We start from the raw sequence: 23329 nt of genomic DNA, 5'->3' as shown, positions 1-23329 counted from the left end.
TCAGTTGTGACCCAAGAAATAATTGATGGGGATGAATTTACAGAAATAAGCAGTGAACCCTAGGAAGCCCAGGTTTTTGACAGCTAATTTTAGTTAACTAGCTCAAGTTGCAGTTGGTGGTGATTAGGTACTCTCAGACTGGTAATTTACTACAATAAAGACTAGTTTTCAGAGGATTCGCGCTATTGTAAACCATGTGTAGTGGTTTATAATAGCAGTGTTGCGTATAGATAAAAAATACGCTGTAGCTCAGCCAGTTGGCTGTGTGTTATAATTCTCAGCGTTCTGCAATAATAATAAAGCAGCTGGGGCAGGAAATTGGTCATTTGCTAGTAGTTAATGACTGATTTGTGTGTGTTTGCCATCCTCCACCACCAGTAGACCTGAATAACACTATAAATTCCCTGCTCTTCCTGAGCATAGGAATTGTGACTGACTTAGAGAAATTTAAGCCTATGACCTAGTGTATTCAAGGCTGAAGAACCGTATCTCATGTCGTGTCAAACTACATCTTAGTATAAATCTTTTAATATAGATGTGTTAACTATGTTTTAATATTGATGGGGAAAAATGAAAAGACTCAAAGTTTATTTAATTATGGGGAAAGTAGCAGTAGTTAAGCTTTACTTTTTTTTTTTGTTTTTGTCTTGTATATTCTCCTCTCACCTTCCACTTTCAGCCTAACTCAGCAGGAACAATTCAAAGCACAGCAGGGCACAGGAACAGGAGTGTCCCCAATGATCATGAATCCTACTAATAACAAAGAAGTGGATATCTTACGGATGCTTACCAAGGCCAAAGATGAGTATACCAAGGTGAGACTTGCTGTCTATAAAATGAGGACATTTCCTTTCAGTGATACCATGATGCCAGCTTGCTTGACACTTCACATTTTAACACATAAAAGTTATTTTTGCAGAAGAGTTTTACTCAAAGTGAAACTGCAGTCTGATTTCAGACAGTATGCTCTGTCATTTGTTTGTCAGAATTTGCTAAAGACTCAAGAGGAAAGAATGCTGTGAATAAAAATTTCTGAAAGGAAGACACATATATGATTATTTATTTGTTGCACTCTAGCCGTTAAAAAGAAGTGTAAACTTGAGGCATGAATGTTTCTGGCTTTGATTTTGACCTCTAGAGCTCCTGTGCTCGTTGCTAATTGAGTAGTCCCTTAAAATTCCTTAAAGTTGTGTCCTATTTCTGGATAAGGTATTCAAACTCGCTAATAGTTTCTGTGGTTTGCACAGATCGCTTCATTTATGGAAGACTTCAAGCACTGAAGTTCAACTGCCTTTAATTATGGTCATTAGCTACTTTTGGACACTGATGGAACCTAGTATGATTTCAGCCTATGGGCTGCTTTGGTCTTCTGAGGCTTCTAAACAAAGAAGTAACTAATGGACTAATAATGCTCTGTATTATTGAGCAATCAAAAAAGTTTAGGGAATAAAAGTCTAATAATTTTAATTATTCATATATATGCTGCAAATTGTTTCAGAGCCTGCAGTTTCTGCTGCTGCTTCCTGTCTTTCCTGTGTGTTTTCATGTAATGATAAGCTCATAACATAAGCGTTTTGAGTCTAGAAATATATATATATCTTAAACATATGCAATTTGAGGAGAGAAAAAAGTATTTTTCTGAAATATGGCTAAGAGTAGGACCTTCAGAAAGGTTATAACAGACTATTTTAGTTCTTATGAAATGTAGCTGTTTTTCTTGTGGCATAGAGAAAATATGATGGTCTTAATTTCCAGAGAGACTAAGAGGTGAATTTCGTGTTTTATGGTGGACAAAAGCATCCTCAGAACTTGGTATCTGTTCTATATTTTAATACTAAATAAGTATCTGGTGTTCGCATAAAAGAGTCTGGTTTGATATATTCTGAAATATTCAAGGATTTTTCATTAACCACCCTTAAAATAAGATAACTGGGAAGGTGGAAAAAATACTAGGCTGTATTCAGATACTGTGGGAAGGATGTATGATAAGTCTAAAGAAAGTTATCTTTCACATATAGATAAACACACAGAAATTCAGGACAGAGGAAAGGAAACGCTGAAAGATGTGTTTAAGTAACAAATTTTTTAATTTTTTTTCTGCAAATAAGATCTTTTGTAAATTTGCTTCTTATCCATACCTTTAATCTTTCTGCTTAAAAGTGGTTGCTGAGGAAATAACATGAGAACTTCCTCTTCATCTGGGACATGAGTAATAGGAGTATTTGACCTCTTAAGAACTGGATGTGTGTTTTCTCTCATTTTGTTAGTAATATAAAATTAGGAATAGTGCACAAAATAAAGGCAGTGAGAACCACTTCTGTACTTAATGTCGATGTGTTTCAGAGCAGTCATGTTTTTGGCTGCTTTGTGACATGTACTTCCTTGCCAGCGTATGTCTTATGACTTGCGATGCAGATGTGCTGCAATCGGTTATGAAGTCTGTTGTTCTCCTTTCTGAATTCTGTGTGGTTTCAGAAAAGAGGGTGTTTGAAGTTTTGTGAGCCATAGAACAAGAGCATCAGTTTCAAAGCATCTAAAGAGTTTGCTGACTTTAAATCCCACAATAAGATTTTTAAGAGTGTAAGTAACTTTGAAGAGTATAGCCCATTCTCAAAAGTAACTTACACGTTGAGAAGTTATGGGAAAAAAGTGAAATGCGTAGCCTTCTCCCTCCCTTTTTTAATTAATGGAGCTTTAAGTTGCTAAATCACGAAAGCATTTTTGGAAAAAGTGCTTTTAATATATCCTTGCCTTCTCTTGAGCTCCTCTTCTCTGGTGAGAAGAAGTGGTATTAGCAGGCCTCATAATAATAGCTGGAGAGATAAACAGTTCAAGAGCTGCTAGGGTGCAAAACAAAGCATGATGAAATGTGTTGCATTTTAACTGTTGTGATTCATCTTGTGCTCCAAGATAGAGTGATTTTAGTTCTGTGTGACACAATTCTTCTATTGCATCTACCCATTTATTGCACCATCTCTCACTCAATCTGACCTTTAACGTTAAAGACCAGAGGACACAATTAGGTGGGCATCCTTTGGCTGGTTGATGTGCCCAAAATAACTCAAGCTTACTTTTCCATTACTAGAAACATGCAACCATTTGATGTGAGCATCGCTTTTGGTAGTGAGCAGGCCTGGCCTCTGCATTTTATTTCTGTTCTTTGACTGCTTCTTCACTGTCTTTCAGCAAAGTGTTCCAGTGATACTGACCTGCTCAAACAGGAATATAATTTCTAAGTTTTCAAGTACATTCTTATCTTTTAGATTTGTTATCTGTAAGAAAGCCTTCATTGTATCTTACTACCTCTCCAGAAGGTCTGTCTTTCCAGAGGGCACTGTGCCATAATCAGCCTAGATGATACAGAGCCTATGCTACTATTGAACACTCTGTATTTGTTCTGAATGTCTCGCTTACACAGAGCTTAATCTGGGAATCCTTGCTGCTATTAGTCTTCTTTGGGATAGTTCTTGTCCTCCTTAGCGTTCCTCTTCTTCAGAGCACCTTGTGCACCTTCATGTGGTTATACGCTAATGTCTTCTTGTGGCTGCTTGACAGCAGCTAGATAACAGTCACTGGTTTCCAGGGCTTCCCAGCTCTGCATTCCTTCTCTGACAACTTCAGAGTTCTCTTTATTGCTTTCAGCATAGCCATCCATCTACAAAACTCTTCTGGACTAAGTCCCATCCAGTCTTGGTTGACCTTTCTTTATATCAGGCCTTTTTGCATCTCGTCCTCGTACTTGCTAGGTCTTTGCAGCTCACATTTTCTCCGAGAGTCGAGTTTCTGCTATAGAGGAAGAGATGGTGAAGTGGCATGATATCTGTTTCAGGAGAACTCCAGGACTGAGCTACCATGCTTGTCCGTTGTCTGTGTTTCCTTTGATGACATCCTCTTCAGTCTGTGCTTGAGCCTCATGTTGTTCAGGTAGCTGATGAAATCTCACAACACAGAGCAATTGTTTGCCTCAAATGTTTCTGTTGTCTCTACCAAAATTGCCTAACATGTCCTATATAATGGTTTTGTTCATCTTGATTGCTGCTCAATCTGTATGTTTCTATGTTGCTTAGCCTTTCCTTGACTTGATCTTAGAAGCTTTTAATTTCTTCTGCACCTTTTGTAGAAACAAAGTTTTGAACAAGAGATATGACTAAAGGACTGACCTCTGAAGCAAGATGTAATAATCATGAAGTATTGTAGCTGATCAGTACTCTTCTGGTTCTGTCTCTAAAGACCATGTTGACATTTCTTTCCTGCTGCTTTTTGCTGCTTGATGATGATGGTATCTGATATCTTCTTTACCTGCCCATCTAACAGTGGCTTAAAATGTCATGCGGGTGTGCATAATTTTTTTCAGCAAGGACATGCTACCAGTCTGCCAAAATGACCTTATATACTGTGTTCCAGTAGTTAGGGATTCCTTTGAAATTATCAGAGGCTGTTTCTTCTTCAGCGTATTTCCCTGTATCAGATGCCAGCCAACTATCCATGTTATCAGATCATGGGAACAATACAGAGATAGGTCAGCTTCATCCTCCATAGGCCTTTGCGTGTGTTCCTATAATTTATATTTTCCTTTTGCTGAAGAACTTAGTCTTAAAAAATGCCCATATTGCGACAACTGTACTGAACTCTACTGCTTCTCTCATTTACTTATGCTTAGTTCTGGCATCATGCAAAGGATGACAGTGGAATTTAAGGTACTCATGGTTTCTGAAGAATTCATCTCATTAAAATACACTGGAGAAATAAAGGCCTAATACGTATATTTAAATCCTGCAGAACTCATTGTGAAAGGTACAAGAGTATGTTGTCAATTGTAGTTAAGGAAAGGAGGTAAGCACATGTTTATATGTTTTTTTTCCAAAATAGCTATGCTGAGAAGTTGTGCTACGATGGAGGTACACTGAAAAAAAGGCAGCATTCTATAGAAAGAATGCTTAATTTGGAAGAAAAAAGCAACTTAATTTTACTGAAGTGTGTCTGTGGTCCTTTGTGTAATATCATAACAGGTTAGGACCTATCCAATCTAGAAAAGAAAATTATCTTCTCTTGTTTTAGTATAGGTCAAATAGTGGCTACACGTGGCTATTTTGGGAGGCTTTCCAGAAACTGTCATCTGACAATTATCTAGATAAGGTGCCTGATTGTCATTAAGTGAATGAGAGACAAAATAAGTCACCAGTCCAAAACTGGCTGAGAAAGTGATTAAGCGTAAATTGTAGTCATTTTTCCTGGTGCTTAAAAAAAGAAAAAAGTTGATGGAGCTGCAGAAGACTCCATACTAAGACTGGCATTGTTTGAGAGTCCATATGAACTGCCTGGAAAAGATGATAAAATAAAGTTTGCAGAAAACCAAAAAAAATTAAGTCACTCAAGTCCAAGGATGACTATGCATAAGCTCAGAAGAACCAAAAAAACGATTTGTATGGGCAGGGCTTTGATATCATGTAACTCAGAATTAATGAACGCAAAGGAAATCGTTGTGTAGTGTAAAAGTTTTAATTAGTTACTCTTATTTTCTATATTGGCTTTTCATGTTTTCTTCTGTTACAGTTTTTTGTAGCAATCCATTTATAACTATTTTAAAAATGAACTGCAAAGCGAAACTGAAACTTCAGTTAAATATAGATTTCTATGGAATGCTTCCATTAATCACGCCTTGAATCATATAGACGGGAGATCAGCATGAACTAGCTTAAAGAGGAAAAAAAAAAAAAAGTCTTGCCTACCATAAAAAGACTTTGGATGTGGTTTTTCCTTTGAATTTTGGGGTGTCTTTAGTCATGGAACTTGCAATGTACTGTGAGATGGGTAGAGAGACCTCATTCTGGGGCAATTATTTCTAAGTCTTTGTTCAGAGAGGGAAAATATTGTAGTTAGGTTTAACTAGATTTCCATGTTGAATGTGACCTACTCAGATTAGCCATGATGCGCTCAGTGCGTGATTTTATATATTTAACTGAAATTTAATTTTGCTGTGAAGCTCTCCGTTACTGGAAAAGTCAATGTCTTATTTTTCATGGTTTTTCAAAGCTAGTGCTGGAGGCAGTTTCTCACTTTATGCAGTAGTGAACAGGAAAGAAGGTGCAGGTGCTTCTTTTTTCTTTAAACCAAATGGATAAGCTACTTGTAGCATGATTGTCTCTGTGTATTTTAAAATTATTTCTGAGAGCAGCATTTGAACCAGAAATTGCTGTACAACAGAGGACAGCCAAGTGCAATAGAAGACAGCCAAGTGCCAATGGAACTACACTTCTACTTTGTGAAGTCATTCCTTCAGAAATTCATTGCAGAAGGCTGTCACTGTCCACACGCCCACAAGATGGTTTTTGAGCAGAAACTCGCAGAATCTCAGAGTCACTGGGGCTGGAAGGGACCACTGAAGATCATCTAGTTCAGTTTCCCTGCTCAAAGTAGGATCAGATAGAGCAGGTTGTTCAGGGCCATATGCAGTCAGGTTTGGAATAACTCCACAGGTTGGGACTCCACAGCTCTCTGGACAACCCATTCCAACATGTGAGCACCCTCATAGTGGAAAAAAACTTTTTCTTATGTTTAAATGTAATTTCCTGTAATTCGGTTTGTGCCCATTCCCTCTTGTCCTTTCACTGGGCACCACTGAGAAGAGTCTGACTCTTATCTTCTTTTCACCTTTCCACTGGGTTATCACACACTGATAAGATACCCATAGAGCCTTCTTTTCACAAGGCTAAACAGTCCCAACTCTCTCAGCCTCTCCTCATATGAGAGATGCTCCAACCCCTAATCATCTTTGTAGTCCTTTACTGGACCTGCCCCAGTATGTCTGTGTCTCTTGTAGTGGAGAACCCTGAACCGGGCAGGGTACTCCAGATGTGGCCTCACCAGGGCTGAGCCTGACCTACTGGCAATGCTCTGCCTAATGCAGCCCAGGATGCTGCTGGTTGTCTTTGCTGCAAGGGCGTGTTGCTGGCTCATGGTCAACTTGTTGTCCACCAGGACTCCTAGGTCCTTTTCTGCAAAGCTGCTTTCCAGCTGGTAGACCCCTAGCCTGTATTGGTGCATGGAGTTATTTCTCCCCAGTTTCTCTTTGTTGAACATCGTGAGGTTCCTGTCGGCCAGTTTTTCCGTTCTGTCAAGGTCCCTCTTGAATGGTAACACGACCATCCGGTCTGTATATCTCTTCTCTCAGTTTTGCATCGTCTTGCAAGCCTGCTGCTGATGCGCTCCATTCCATTATGCAGGTCATTAATGAAGGTGTTAAACAGTATTGGACCCAGTATTGACCTCTGGGGGATACCACTAGTGACTGACTTCCAACTGGACTTCATGCCACCGATCACAACCCTTTAAGCCTGGCAAATCAGCTGATTTTCAGTCCACATCACTGTCCGCTTATATAGCCTGTATTTCATCAGCTGATCTATGAGCATATTATGAGAGACAGTGTCGTAAACCTTGCAAAAATCAAGATAAACAATATCCACTGGTCTCTCCTCTTCTGCGAAGATAGTCATCTCATTGTAGAAGGCTATCAGGTTAGTTAAGCATGATTTCCGCTTTGTAAGTTCATGCTGACTACTCCCAGTCACCTTCTTGTCCTTATTAAGTGGCTTCCAGGAGTACTTGCTCCATCACCTTCACAGGGGAAGACGTGAGGCTGGCCAGCCTGTAGTTCGCTGGATCCTCCTCCTTGTCTGTCCTGAAGATAGGAGTGACATTTGCTTTCTTCCAGTCCTCAGGAAAACCCCTCCAGTTGCCATGACCTTTCAAAGATAATCAAGAGCGATCGTACAGTGGCCACTCCTTTGGCACTCCTGGGTGCATCCCATCAGTTCCCATGGACTTGTGTATGTCCAGTTTGTTCTGTTACCAGAGCCTCCTCATTGTGCCAGACTGTCACACACGTCTTGGGGGCCTGGAGTTCCTGAAGGCAGGTCTTAGCAGTAGAGGCTGAAGGGAAGAAGGCATCGTCCACCAAGGCCTTTGTCACCAGGTCTCCTCAAACCCCCTCAAGAACTGAAGTTCTATTTCACTGAGCCATCCAGTGTCTGCCTTCTTTCACATTGTACTGTTGTGGTGTTAGAAATGGATACTACAGACAGTTCTGTATATTGCAGGGGGGTCTTACTATTTTCTCGGCTAACACCTTTGAATCCTAAAGAGTTTGTCACGAAGTTCTAGAAAAGACAGTAACGCTTTCATAATTGCATAACAATGGCTCTACTGCCTGAGAACAGCAATCTATCTAGTCCAGTGCTCTACCTTCAGTAGTGCATAATACTGAATTCTTTGGAGGAAGGAACAAGAAATCAAAGTTGATCATTCCTTACCAACCATCTGTAAAGTGTTTTTTTCCTAGTACTCATTAGTCCTGAGGCATAAAACTCGGATCCATCAAATTTAGTTAATTAACTATGAATATCCTTGTTAGATAGGATTAAATTTTTATTAATTCTTTAAAAACCTTTCCAATTTCTTGATATCAATAATACCTAGCAGCAGTAACTTCCACTGTTTCACTGTTTTCTTTTCCACTGAAAACAACATTCCTTGTGTACTCATTACTTTTTTAGTTTCATCAACTAGCCTCTTATTTTTTGTATAATATGAGATGATCTGATTCACCTTTTCCTATTCCATTTATAATTTCTGTATGTCCTTTTCATGCAGTATATTCTATGCCACTTTTCTAAATTAAATGATGCCTTTCTGTCTTCCCATATCAGTCTTTTCATGTCCCTGATCACTGTTAGTCATCTGGCTCTGCTTGCCCATCTCTTTATAAATATATTGATTAATACTGTCGTACTTGATAAGGAAACATGCTGATTCTACAAATGCGGATTGATCTAAACCTTTTAATTATTTTTCCATGTGTGTATATGTTTCTTCCAAGTTCTCATAGTGTGATATATTTACGTAAAGGAATTGAGGAGTTATAATCCCAATTTTAACAAAAAGCATTTTAAATGTTTATGTGCTCATAAATCCTTCATGTGTCTAAACTACTTATAGGGTGTTATAGGACTAGCTGCCTACTGATGCAGAAAAAGCATGTCTGTTGCTTAGTTTTTAAGGTGCTAGACTGATTTTGGGATAAGTGTGGGAAAAGGAAGAGAACTGAGATTTAAACTAGAAGGGGAAAGCTCATACACAAGAAATCTTGGAGTCAAGTCTTTATTTTTGCATATGTTTCATATTTTTAGAAAATTAGGTTGTAATTGTTATTTATTTCAGTGGTGTAACTTTTTAAAATCGGTGCTAAAACTGATATTTTTGGTTGTTAAATACCTGACTCTGTTTGGGTTTTATTATGGTAGAGAATTAAGGGAAAAGATATTGTCTCACTTACTCAAAAATACTTTTTTTTTTTCTGTTGCAGTGTAAGACCTGCTCAGAGCCAAAACAAATGACCAGTTCCTCTGCTATATATAACAATCCCAACCTAATCAAACCAATTCCGGTGAAGCCTAGTGAAAACCAGCATCAACGAATATCTCAGCAAGGCAAGGTAAAATGTTTTGCTTGTGTTCTGACTAGTGCAGCTGTAACCCAGTAGCCATTTAGGAATGCCTGTTTAGATCAGAAGGTCAGTGCAAGTATTTGAGATGGAACTACGGTAAGGAATTATTTTAATGCAGAACTGTCTACTTATAAAAGCTACCCTTCCCCGTACCACATGATGTGGAAGCATTAAAATTGCAGGCATGCTATGCTGATGCAACGAAGAAATACTGGTCTTTCAGTTTTGGGATGCTGCTTTGGTTCCAAGCTAGTCTAGTCAATTGCTGGACCACAGTTTGTTTTGCGTTCTTTTTCTATAAGTGAATTTAGTTAATCTAAAAACAGAAAAGTCTCTTGATATATCTTCAAGCTACATTGCATTGCAAAATCCTAAAAACTGAATCCAGTCAGCCATGATAGGGAGATGTACAAGAAGTGGCACTAACTTCACACAAGGGCAGAAGATTTCTGTCTCTCACTAATGTTGTAGTAATGGCTGAAAGGGAAGATGGTCTTTCATGGTATTTAAAGTGAAGTTGCTGCTGTCTCTCAGAGTCACTGTTTTTCTCGCACATCAGCAGCTTGACAACTGTTTCCTTGCCCCTCCTATATGACAATTATTAAGACTTTTCTTGGGAGAAAAGATCAAAGCACAGTTTTCTCAGCTGTTGCCTGAATACTGCTGGCTAAATTTTGTAGCCACTTAATGTGACTTAGCATGCAAAAGAGAACTAGGTTTACTTTTCTTCTTTTTCCCCTCACAGAACGTGGATCCTGAACCACAACACTTGTCTCTGACAGCACTGTTTGGCAAACAAGAAAAGCCAGACATCTCGGAACCACATAATAAACAGCATCAAGAGAATCTTCCTGTTAGGCAGGGGGTGGTACGTTCATTGTCTTATGAAGAACCTAGCAGACATTCACCCTCTGCAGAGAAACAGCTTTGTCCAGCAATTCAGAAGCTTATGGTGCGTGGAACAGACCTTCATCCACTTGCTGAGTTTCCTGAGAACCGACTATGTGAAAATGGCAACATCCACCCTGTGGGTGAGACTTTCACAGGACTGTTCCAACCTGTGGCTTCTCATGGCATTGCAACATCTCATGTAGTCCAGGATACTGCTGGCACTCAGAGCTTATTACAGAAATTACAGGGTCAGTCGGGATCAGTCCCTAAAATGGACCCCAGTGCAGCCGGACCTGTAAGCTCAACAGCTTCTGTCTTCAGCAGGACTCCTGCTGCTGTTGGAGCACCAGCAGCACAGATGAATAGTCTGACCCAGCCACCTTTGGTGTATTTCAATGGTTCCCTGCCAGGCCAGACTTTGGAGTCTCAGACAGTTGGTAAAGAACCATCCAAACTTCCTAGACAGCCACTTTCTCTCTCTGGCAATCAAGCAACCAATTCTGGGGTGATTTCACCTCAAGAGTTACTGAAAAAACTCCAGATAGTGCAACAAGAACAACAGTTGCATGTATCCAGCAGACCAACCTTGGCAGCTAAGTTTCCTGTTGTTACTCAGAACGCCAGTACACTGAAACCACTGGATTCCTGGATAGACAAGGCACCAGGTGCAGAAAAACAGAGCTCTCTCTTTCAGGTAAATGAGTAACTTCAAAATTAAAAAAAAAAAAAAAGTTGACTGTCTTTTAAACTTGGAGTTTTATAAGGGTAGTCCCTGTTTCTTTTTGGCCAGTATCTTCCTGTAGTGCTGTCTTACACACATCATTCATTTTACAGGTAATAATTTTATAGCTATATCAAATAAGTTCTCTTTTGCCAAGCTGTGATATTGTAGATACCAAACAGTGAATCTCTAGTATATCAGTAATGACCAAAATTAGGTCACAGGTTTCTTCAGGAGCACTTTGAAAAGTCACCTCATTTTCAATTGCCATGCTTGTTCTCAGGCTATTCACTGGTTATTGGATATAACGTTTAGGTTTAATATTTTTTTTCTTATAAAATTATTTGTAACTTTGCATGGTTGCATTTATGCATTACTCTGCATGCCAGTTGGATGCTAAAAGTTCAGGTCACTTATTTTGTAACATCTGTTTCATAAGTATTTGTACATTGCTGGATTAGTTATCTTGTAACTGCTACTCTTAGCTATTCAGTAGTTATGTTTTTATTTGTTATATATTGAAAAGTTGCCCAGTGCCTGGATGTCTTCAAAAGAACAAAACCTGAATTCTGGTGATTGTGACTAAAAGCCAGATTGTGTCTTATAACATTCAAGAAACTTCAAGAAATTGTGTGCACCTCATGAGTAAATCTTTCTGACCTTCCAAAGAGCCTCATGTGCAATTACAAAATATCCCCTCCTGGACAACTACTGTCTTTGTTAATAACTTTATTCTCCATAGGAGGTGCTACACTTGAATGTCTTCCAATGTCCTGTTTTGGGATGAGCATCTAAGCCCCTTTTAACTTCCTTGATTGTGGACAGACTATGCACAAGACCTGTATTGTACTGGCGTCTAGAAGTTACTCATCCAAGTATTAAAGCATTCATTCACCTTTTCAATGTGAAGTTTGAAAGCTGCTTTTAATCTATTTCAACTTCTGAAAAAGCTGAAAGACTACAAAACATTTCAGCATGCTGCAAAAATCCTCCTTGTTGTAGAAAGTTGTTCTATACCTGAAGAGACTGAAATGGCCATTTCACAATTAAAGGCCACATTTGTCACTAACACTGACAGGCCAAGATTTCTAATTCTGTGGTAGAGATCAGAGGAAGATGAATATGATATAGCAAATAGCCATCTTTGTTTTTATTCTTTAATCAAAGTAGCATGACTTTGAACCTGTGTGAAACAGTTTTTGGTGGATTAGTCACTCAAATTATTCAGGAGCAGTTGCTTACAGATGGGTATCTGACTTCCCAGTGTAATACTAATGAAATACTAATGAATAAAAAGAGGATCCAGAGTCACAATAATTTACTTCTGTTTTCACTGGGAATGGAGATTGCTTGCTATAAACGAAATAAATTGTCTGGTTCACCAGGAAATGTACTGATAGCGTGGAGACATGAGCCATTCCTACTCAGAAGGTAAAACTGAAATGAGGCAAGTGCCAGCCTCTATGTTATAAACTGGTACGCACTAAGAAAAAGTGGCCAAAATGTTGAGGTATTTTTCAAACGAAAGATTGGTATTGGTGCTGATAAGGCTTTATTTGTGCATATTTATAAAATAAAATGATGCTGACATTAGTTGCAATATGGAAAGGGAATGAAATGTGGAAAGGGAATCACAGTTTCATTTATTTTATTGAAAGGGTACAAATAGAACAATGGTTTGAGAAAAGAGAAATGTGCTCACTGGAAAAAGTCTCATTCACTAGGATTACTGCTGCAAGTTTACCTTTTAAAAAAAAAAAAGGGGGGGGGGGGGCAAGTAAGGAGACTCTTGATCTCACTTTGCATGGCTGAGACCTGACTGAGAAGATTCAGCCTGGCTAGGAATGGCTTTACTGACTGAGACAGCCACAGCCGTTATCAAAACAGTATTAGATGCAGTTCTTTGACATATTCAATATTGTTTATAAGACTTAACACATGATAAAAAATGATGAAAGCATGACTAATTACAATTTAGGGCACCTTTAAAGCTTTGCAATCTGGGAGGTATGGCCTTTTTCACATGCAGCAGATTGCCAAAAAAGGTCTAAAAATGAAGGAATGAGCCTTGGTTCTATAGAATACCATGAATTAGCCAAATGAAATATTCCTACTCTTGAAAAACTTTGGAAGATAAATATTTGAAACAGCCTTTAAAATCATCATTGATCTTTTTATAATCACATCCTTGCTGTAGACCACAGGTTTAAGTGCTGCCCTGCCTGCAGACAGACATCTTGAGGGAAATTGAATTGCCACAAATATATATGCACATGCTTATGCAAAACTGATTAAAGCAGAGCCTGGCAACAAATGTGGCAAAAGGTCTATTCTCTATAATTATTTATCTTTTGGTTTTGTGTCTTTTACTATAGTTCAGCATACAGAAAAAGCAAATTCTAACAAGTCTAATAGAAAGATACCTGGACAGTGTCTTTGTTTTTGGAAAAATCATTTTAAAGGAACACCCCAGATTCTTCAGCAACACTAAGAATAAGAAAATGGAAGCAATAGTCTTTTCCACAACTGACACATTACAAGCCCAAATTTAAATTGGCTTCTGCTGCATCTCCATATGGTGTAAGAGCCGTGATCTCCCACGTGGAAAGGAAGAGACCAGTCACCAAAAAAAATTTTAGCAAAAACTAAAGAATAATACTCGGAAGCATTCAGTCTGGTGTCAGCCCTATTCTGAGACGTATTGCTTATGCGGTCAATGAGCAACATGTGCTTAAGCTCTAATAAAAAAGCATTAATCTGCATTAGGCTTTAAAACATGGGCTTAGAATTAGACATGAGTTGTCCTCACTATAGATACATGCATGCTTAAGTGTTTATTTTAATCAGAGTTAACGTTTTAAAAGTGCTTACAATAACCTTGACACAAATTTATTTTTTCTTTTTTAAAAGTCTACTTATTTTTCAGACCGTTTATCCCTTTTCTTGGAGCATTTTCCATCAGAAATACGTTTTGTACATTATATGTGGTTTCTACTGAATGTGTGCGTGGTACATAATATCTTTGATGGGAGAGTCTCACCATTACCTATAGATTTCTTGACTGCAGTTTCAGCATGAGACTGTAAAGATGCACAGCAGCAAGGCAATTAGTAAGTTAAACTTGTCATGGAAAACAATGTAAGATTCTGCCGTTAAATCTCAATTAAAATTTTCTGAATTAAACTTGGAAAGATGAAGCAATGTTAGCATCAGCATTATAGCTGGCTATATTTTAACAGAAACTGTCTTTTAAAGTTCCTGAACCATTCTTAGATTAAATATTCTTAGTTTTAAATAATGCCCACTGAAAACAGCTGAAGGCCCACAACATTCGCTCTGGCTACTGATGTTGTAGAGAAGCTGTTGATGCATGTGGAATTCTGCACGTTGAGGGAGCAACGGTGGGTACCCATTTGCATTACAGAAGAGCCATTTATTGCAGTGGTGTAACTTTTTAAAATCGGTGCTAAAACTGATATTTTTGGTTGTTAAATACCTGACTCTGTTTGGGTTTTATTATGGTAGAGAATTAAGGGAAAAGATATTGTCTCACTTACTCAAAAATACTTTTTTTTTTTCTGTTGCAGTGTAAGACCTGCTCAGAGCCAAAACAAATGACCAGTTCCTCTGCTATATATAACAATCCCAACCTAATCAAACCAATTCCAATGCAATACAAACAAAATACTGTTTGTATTGCATTGCTGCACAACTGACGCTAGATTCCTACTCTGTTATTAGTGATTCAGAGGTTTAAGTGTTGACCTGATAAAGCTGAAGATGATTCAGTAGAGGCTGGATGGACAAGCAACTCAAGATAGGCTCTATGAGAAAGTTCTGGTTGAGTAGCATTTTGGAAGGGTTATCGTGTCCTTGTGAGATGTTACTCAAAGCTGAAAGATTAGCCCGAAGGCTACCTGTCCCTACTAAGTATTTTCAGTGCTTTCAGCAAAGCAAGGTACTATAGTCATTACAATAGTAGTGCCAAGATTAGCGTCCAGATTTTCAGATGGGACTCCATCGTCCTAGTGACTGAAAATTATCTAGACTAAATCTAAACTGAAAATTCCCCCTTACATTTTGAAAACAGACTGTTCTGTTTATGCAAAAGCTTGCAAAATGGCTGAAGTTTTGGGCACAAACTGTTAACAAAAAATGCATTTTAACGTTTTCACACAGAAACAAATACTATACGCTGAAAAATAATAGGCGCATTTTCTATTCCTATTTCGAGACGACTGAAAGTATTGCAGTCACTTGTAGATGTTAGCTATGACACCAGTAGATGGCAGTATTGCTTACTACATTTAGCTTCCGTGTGCTTGGCAAATGGTAACAAACAGCTGTTCCTCCCCATGGAAAAGAAATAATTTTTCAGATATCTGCTAAACCACAACATGTGTATGTGTTTGACAGTAGTAATTATGTATCATTAAGAGCATAGTTTGTCTCAGGTTTTGTTTATGTCAGACTAGAGCAAAATGTCTTTTGATTTCTAAGGACGTGTCATTTAGATCTTTGGCATGCACTCCGTCAGACTCAGCTATGTGGGTGAGACAGTTTCTCTCCTCCAGCTGCTCGCCACCATTTTATTTGTTGGAGGTTCCTACCTTTGCCAAGCAGTTTGTATAAGCATTCATTAAATCACTTTAGGTAAATCTTCCACAGGCACATTTGGAGGAGTACATCTGTCCAGAGCCTCAGATGTCTCACTCCACAGAGCTATGGCACTCTGGACATACATTGGTTCTTTTCTAAAATGAACTTTTTTTTTTTAAGGAAACCTGGAGTGAGTTAAGAATTCCTTAACTCATTCAAGAGCATTGTAACACAGACTTGATTTCTATTATGATTATGTGTCATGGGGTAGAAGAAGAGCTGTAGGTGGGGAGTCATTTTCAAGTAGTACTCTAGCTTTGAGAAAGAGAAAAACAGTATTTACTTAAAAACTGTTATTACTGGGAGATTTTGCATAAAGTGTATGTTGCATGCTTTCTAATATGCACAAGTCTTTCCTGTGCCCTAGTCTTTCTGCTTTCTTAAGTTTAGCATAAACCAGAATGAGATCTTGATCCTCCTTCCTTCTTTGTATTTCTCTTTATATGGTGCTATAACTAACAATACTCAGAAACGTCTTGGGCAAAACCATTGTAACTAGGAGTAAGACAAGCTCCAAAAATATGAACTGTAATAAACTTCCTTGTTTTGCAGAGCTAGGAGATAAACTCCGCTTTATCTCCTTATTTAATTTTACTTAATTTCACTTCAAGATTTAATTGTAACCCAAGACTCAGACAGAATGAAATGATTTAGTAGCACAGTAGCAATGACTCATGTTCCAGTCCCAAACAGAGGAGCTGGGATGGGCTCATACTAATTCTTTCATGTTTGGTCTTTTTAAAAAAATATGGGATACATGAATAGTGAGGAGATAGCTGATTATGATTAGGATTTATTACTAGAGTTACCTGGTGAATGCTCTGATATCTAAAAGCTGAGTGAATAAACTTTCCATGATGTCTTTTATCTGCTAGTATTGCTAGTCCTGTGTGTTTTAGAGGTCCACAATGCATTGCAAAATTTAAAACTTCTTTGACACACAATCTATTTTCAGATTGGTATGGGTATGATACAGTGGGAACTCACAGAACTACAGAAGCATCTATGTTTTCCTTTTCTTTGAGGGCCTTTCTTGGTTTAGTGAACTGAATGTGAGCTAGGAGATTATGGGTAAGTTCTATTTCTGATGGTGCCACCAGCTCACCGCGGCCCTTTGGATAAGTCACGTAATATCTGTTTCCCTTTTGCTCCCTTTTATGTAAAATGAGGTTATAAAAGTAAAAAAGGATATAAAAGTAAAAAAGTAAAATAGGATATTTAAAGTAGTTTGGAAGTTATTACTGGAAAATACTTCTTAGTATTAGGTACAAAGTGTTAGTCTTCAGTAGTTGTATTTGCATATAAGCAAGTATATTCTCGAAGACGGGACTTAAGGAGTGTACCCGTATAGAAAACTTTGCTATTGTATTCCCAGAGTGTTGATATTTATTAACAGTCTTAATTTCTATGATAAGATGCTCTAGTACTGAGATTATTTGCCTATCAGCAAAACTTAAATCGCATTTGAATCTACTACTGCATTCTCAAGTTGGATGGAAGGCCTTTTAATTTGGGAATAGATCATATAAGTGGACCTGAATGGGAGTTTCACTTGTATAGACTCTGATCTCCAGCAGTTTGTGTACCTCGTCAAAACTGCGGTTTGCAGTTTCATCATCTTTATTCCCATATAAATAATTAGATAGGTTGTTTAATTGATGACTTAATTTTCATATGAACAGGTAATCTCACCTCAGCGTATTCCTGCCACTGTGACTCCTACCTTGTTGATGTCCCCAATGGTGTTCACTCAGTCCACACCTGCTCCACCAAAAGCAAATGAAAGTGGGCGGTTAGCACCAGCAGCTCAAGAACCTGCTGCTAGCTCCGCTAGCCTTCTGCTGCCACTGCAAACCCCAGAGCCATCTGTGGTCAATAGCAACTCGGTGACGAAGATGCAGCTGCAGGAAACACTTTTACACCTGATTCAGGTAGAGCATCAAGACTATTCCTACTTTGCTTAAAGCCTTTATTCCTGTTTTGATTTAAAGACCTATGCGCCTAATTGGTTACAGCCATCTGTCTAGAGCCTATATGAATAATTAAAATGCATCCTGAAGTAGTGCTACTTATGGCTGTACATGAAGGGAGCACTACGTCATAGACCAGGAAAGCAGTAGCCTCTCTGTGCACACTGCTGGCTTAACTGCGTTTTGATTAATGCACGTAGTTTTGTGTTCAGGAAAGATAATAAATTTGAAGGAAAGAACAAAGAAGATTGAAAGCTTCAGTAGGTTGGCCCATGAGCCAGAGAGGTATTTATTTTATGTTTAGATAAGGATAAATAATGGGTGATTATCCTAGCTGCCAAATATTTTCAGAGATGCATATTAACAGTAAGAGGAGTTCAGATGGGAAATTAAAATTGCAAAATGAGTGTGAGCAACTTTAAAATATGGGTTGGATAACCTAAAAAATATACTAGTTCAGTCTATTCAATGCAATTCTCTAGTTTGAGCGCTAAAATTCTTTTTGCTGCAGTTACTCAGATTTAAACATGACAGAACATTAAGAGTGTTATATGAGACAATTGTTCACTGATGTGGGATGGTATGACTGATAATGAATATCTTTTCTTTAACTTCCCATGTGTTGAATACCTGGAAGAGTAAATAATTGAGGAGAGGTTGCAGAACTAAAGAACTCAGTATAACGCAAAAAGAATTGGAGGCCTAGGTTTAGGGTTCCAGTTTGTAGGCCAAAACTATGTGCCTGTATTACTTTGGAATAAAAATAAAAGTCATTATTGGAATGTTAAAGTGACTCATTTAAAATTCAATTTAAATTATAGACCCAGAAAGGCAATACTATCTTTAACAAATGAGAGGCTTTTCTCATTTTTCCCTCTGTTTTTAGTTTGGGGTTAAAAAAGAAAAATAACACATTGTCCTGTCTTTACATACTTGGAAGGTCTGGGTATTAGAAAAGCCATATATTAAGTTAAAAAAAAAAACTATTCAAAGAAAAATGGATTTTAACCTCTGAAACTGTACTTGCAAAAAATGCATTTGACCCTGCTATTCTTGCTGGTAGTAAGGGTTAAGTGAGTTGCCTGGAAATTATTTGTTGTTTAATACTGTGATACTGACTGCCAATTTCTCACCTGTTATTTTCCAATTTATAACTGCAATCTCAGATGCTCCTGATTTTCCTCAAGGAATATCCCGATTTTAATTATAATGTGAGCTACTTACGACATTCTTTCTTAATTTGAGTTGACCAGTTCTTGCAAAATGATCTTCAGAAGGAAAAAGTTAAACGAGCATCAGAGCAAAAGGAGCAGCATCAGTTAGGAGCGTTAAGTCTAAAAGAGCTAAACAAGATGCAAGGATTTGCCCAGGTAGGATTTAGTACAGGATCAAAAACAGGGTTTTTCACTGTGCCTTCAGACATCCTTGGCATTGTTATTGAAGTAATGGAGGAAACTACTTAAAGAAAGGTTAATGAGAGCAAAAGGAAGAAATTACAAGGGTGTATCATCACTGTAATTTCATACAAGAATAGTTTACTCAAGTTAAATCTACCTTGAGTCTGGAAAATCTGCTTTCTGTATATTCTTACAGAGGTACAGTCATGTTTGCGACAGTAAAATTTATATTGTCGTATACCAAAATTATTGCAGGGCTACTAGCAGGACTTGAAAGTAATATATATTTTTGGTCATGGAAATAAGCCTTCCTACACCTGGCTTTTTTAAATAGAAAAAGGTTGAAAAATATTTGTTCCACGAAATGAAAAGAACTTTTAATCTCTTTAATGAAGAACCTCTATCGTGCAGTAACAATTATCATCTGTTTTGTTTTTCAGAATGATGACAACTTCTTAAATATTATTTATGAAGCATATCTCTTCAGTGTGAGAAAGGCGGCAATGAAAAAGTCTATGTGAAAGATGATTTTTAAATTAAATTTCTATGATTTCCTGAATCTAGGGGAAAAGTTTCAAATTTTTCAAGTAATGTTATGTTTAAAAGCTTCTATCTTTAAAAAAAATTAAACTGAAATGAATGGTCCTTAGGCACTTTGCATACAGGTAGATTTTGCTTATTGGCAAGTACATGATGTACTGAGAAGGAAGTGGGCGGAAATGGATTGTGCCTTCAGGGAGGGGAGTGTCACAATACTGAAGACTCAGTCACAAAATATCTTAAATTATTTTTCTTATGTGGGTCCATGCTTAGAATTATTTCCCCCCCCCCATAAAGATTCTGTTCTCAGAGTTCAGTTTCCTTTTTTAATTATACTGTGGTTATTCATCGACTAGGTATTTTACATGGATTTTCTCTGAGAGAGATGTCATATGCAACTTTCACAATGAACGATACCCATTTCTGACCACATGGTGGCAGTGTTGGACTATTTTTAACCCTGTGAAACTACTGGAGAAATTTTGAAACTGGCGGTCTTAAGTATAGACTTCCATCACTTTATTTAGTTGTCTACAAAGCAGTTTAGGAACCATTTAGATGAAGTGTCACGACTTTCCCCCAAATTTTTGTAGAGAAATCTTTTTCTATTTTAACAAGAATATTTTTAGCTAGCTGTAGAAATGGGACTCTGCAGGCCTTTGAAGAATTGAGGTGGGAGGGGGGTTGTTTGTGATAATCAACATAGCTTCGGGGTGGCACTGGATTCATGTTTCTATTCTTCCAGATCGAATCTGCATTACGATAAGCAATGTACAACTTTGTTAAGGAGGAGGCTATCTAGTGTAAAAGCCCTTTTTTTTCCAGTGTGTTCGTGGAGCACAGTGATTTCATTGATCCATTTCTACACAAGAAAATAAAATGGACTTATCTCTACTATGCAGTGACTTCATGTTATTATATCATGGACTGTGTATTTAGAATTGTTATGTTGCTTGTTGAGTTCTTATTTCAACATGTTTTTACAGTTGGCAGAAGACACATTAATGAGGTTTTAAATCAGTTTGAATTTAAATTACTGAAATAAATTGTATATTTTTATTAGTGTCTGTTGCTGAAGTGCCAGTTTACTACAGTTTAGAGACCCATACTTGTTGCTCAGAAGACATTTCTTTCATGCCCAATCTGTAATGCATAAATGAGTATACGCTCTTCTTTGCTCTGGGTAGTGCTGTAGGCACAACTCTATAGCCTTATCTGTGAAGAAAGGGTTGTTTGGTGTAAAATAGGATGCAGGTCTTCTCAATGAGTATAGTTGTAACTGTTTATATAGTTGCCCCCATCCTCCATATATCTGTCCTTAATCTAGTATAAGTGCGTGATTTGTGGGGGTTTGGGTTGGGTTTTTTTGCTTAGATTTCTTGAGAAAGAGTTTGAGAAAACTGAGTAAACTTGAGTAAATCAAAAAAAATGCAATAACTGTTTCCTTTATATGTGAGTGAAAACCCTAATGGGACGTGTGCTTACAGCAAATAGTATTAAGACTCTGTTTTGTTACCAGTTTGCTTATGATTCCTGCCGACTCCATGAAAAGAACATATTGCACAGATAAGATGAAGGGCAGACTTTAAAGATAGGAGGTCTTAATTCTAATCCTGTAGTCATTATAAATGTATGTGATCCTACTCAGTTAATCTGAATTACTTCTGAAATGAACCAGTATGAAAGAAATTGGGATCTACACGAAACCGTTTATATGAGAATAGGTAGTTGTATAACAGGTATTTGTGATTCTGAAATATTTGAGAGTGTAATTAAAAGATGGTCGGGACACTTAGTTAAAACTTTAATTTGACAGGTAGAGCTTTTGTAATTGGTGGGGAGTTAAAATAGAATCCAGCTCAGCTCTGAAGCATCTCAGGCTGCGTTAGGGATAGGCTTCCTAGTCATGGGAGAAACGTTTTTATTTACAAAAATGCAATTTTGATATAGCAATTTTTAAACCATGTGTTAAGTCTTGATGTATATGACAACATGGTATTCACACTGTGCTTGACAAACCGAAGCATCTCCTAAAGCAGACAAGGATAAAACAAACAGTTTCTACTCTCTGCCCTCTCTTCTGGTTACATCTACACCAGGTAACACTGACAGAGTTGTTTTTCTCACATCCTCACTGTATTTTGTCATAAGGAATATCTAGGATTGTTCAGGAGGCAGATACCTGTCTTTTGTGGAGTGAAAAAAAGAAGGGTATGTGACAAAGGGGGGAGATGCCATTTTAATTGACTTGCACATGAGAACAACTGAGGTGAGAAGGTAAAATAAGACTCAGAAAGAAACTCTGAATTCTATGACAAAGAACAGAAGGAGAAAAATAGAGAATTCTAGTGAGAAATTAATTTTTTTTTCTAGGCTTCTGTTTCAGACTGTTGGTTCTGCTTCTTGAGAGGTGTTTGGGAATTGGAGTCTGAGCTTTGAATCATACTCGTGTTAAAATGTGCTGTGCCCCTTTTCTCTTGTTTCTACTGCAAACTGAAACATCTATCTCAGAAAAAAGCTTTTTCCCAAAATATAATCAGAGCTTTCCAGTACCATAGAAAAGCTGGAGGATCCTCATGTATTACTGAAAACTTCAGCTCTGCATTTTTGTATTGTGTTTTGTTTAATAGCTTTTTTTATCAGCTGCTTGTATGCAGCCAACTCTTTGCATGGTGTCAGAAAATTTAATTCAGGTTTTATAGATCACCTCTGAACTAGACTACTTCTGAACATTTGGGTTCCCTGAGCTGTTTTGGTTTTAAGATGGTATTAAAACTTGGGAGCCCTTAAACTGATAAGGCCTGCAGAGAGGAAAAAGGCTGCTGCAGTTAGGGCTGCTTCTTTTCAGGCCTGATCTTTTTCTTTCTTTCTTTCTTTCTTTTTTTTTATCTTAAATAGGAAAAAAGGTAGCAAGCAGAAAATCAGAAGGCATGTAAGAATCACATTAACTCTGCATTAGGCACTTCCATAGGATGTGTGTTGGGGGGGAAGGGGGAGATTCTTGTCATACTATTGTACTCCCTAATATACTGCTTTTTTTTTTTCTTTCAATAGAATATATACCTTGTGTGCTGGGGCTTAGCAAGAATTCCAGAAGCTGCAGCACTGCTTTATGTTAATGCATAAAGCAGTTATGCATCCACTCCCTTACAAGATTCCATATATATAAAACTACAGTGAGAAGACAAGAAGTAGAAAGTCAGTGAAATACTGAAGCATCATCTCTGACTAATTCTAGCTCTGTTTACCATGAAAATCTGTAAAACTCAGTGAAGCCATGCAAACCTTTCCTCAGGCTCTTCTCACAGAAAATTCAAATCTTTCATCTGATTTTTATGCATTAGCTGCCTACTGCTCCTCTATTTACTCTTCATTGTTGTTGTTGCAAAGGGGATAATTAAAACTGTACAGCAAAATAACATTTTCCAGGAGCAGGATGCAGCTGAATAGGCAGGATGCTTGGTCTCCTCTAACAGCCTATTTGGAGTATGTTGAGCTTTGAATTTCAATCATAAATGCAGTGAGTATTCTAGATATCTTTGCCCCTTTAGGATATTAAAATCACAGTTTACTATTTTAGCAAAGTTGGAGATCATTGCTGAGAAAAAGGCAAGATTAGAAAACATTTTTCAGTAGGCAGTTGAGA

At 37.7% G+C, this 23329-nt stretch overlaps 1 protein-coding gene across 1 annotated transcript in view; it reads left to right on the top strand.

The window, feature by feature from the left end:
• DCP1B (decapping mRNA 1B) overlaps positions 1 to 20748 on the top strand; it is a 48179-nt gene extending 27431 nt beyond the window's left edge. Inside the window, exons 5-9 of the mRNA XM_068947543.1 lie at positions 680 to 815; positions 9365 to 9493; positions 10251 to 11090; positions 17459 to 17707; positions 19584 to 20748. Coding sequence (XP_068803644.1) covers positions 680 to 815; positions 9365 to 9493; positions 10251 to 11090; positions 17459 to 17707; positions 19584 to 19664 — 1435 coding nt within the window. The 3' untranslated portion in view covers positions 19665 to 20748. The remainder of the gene's footprint in view (positions 1 to 679; positions 816 to 9364; positions 9494 to 10250; positions 11091 to 17458; positions 17708 to 19583) is intronic.
• The last annotated feature ends 2581 nt before the right edge of the window (positions 20749 to 23329 follow it).

This window comes from Struthio camelus, chromosome 1, assembly GCF_040807025.1.
Source record: "Struthio camelus isolate bStrCam1 chromosome 1, bStrCam1.hap1, whole genome shotgun sequence".
Taxonomy (NCBI): domain Eukaryota; kingdom Metazoa; phylum Chordata; class Aves; order Struthioniformes; family Struthionidae; genus Struthio; species Struthio camelus.
Note: the sequence above shows the minus strand (reverse complement) of the source record. Positions and strands in the feature narration are given on the sequence as shown.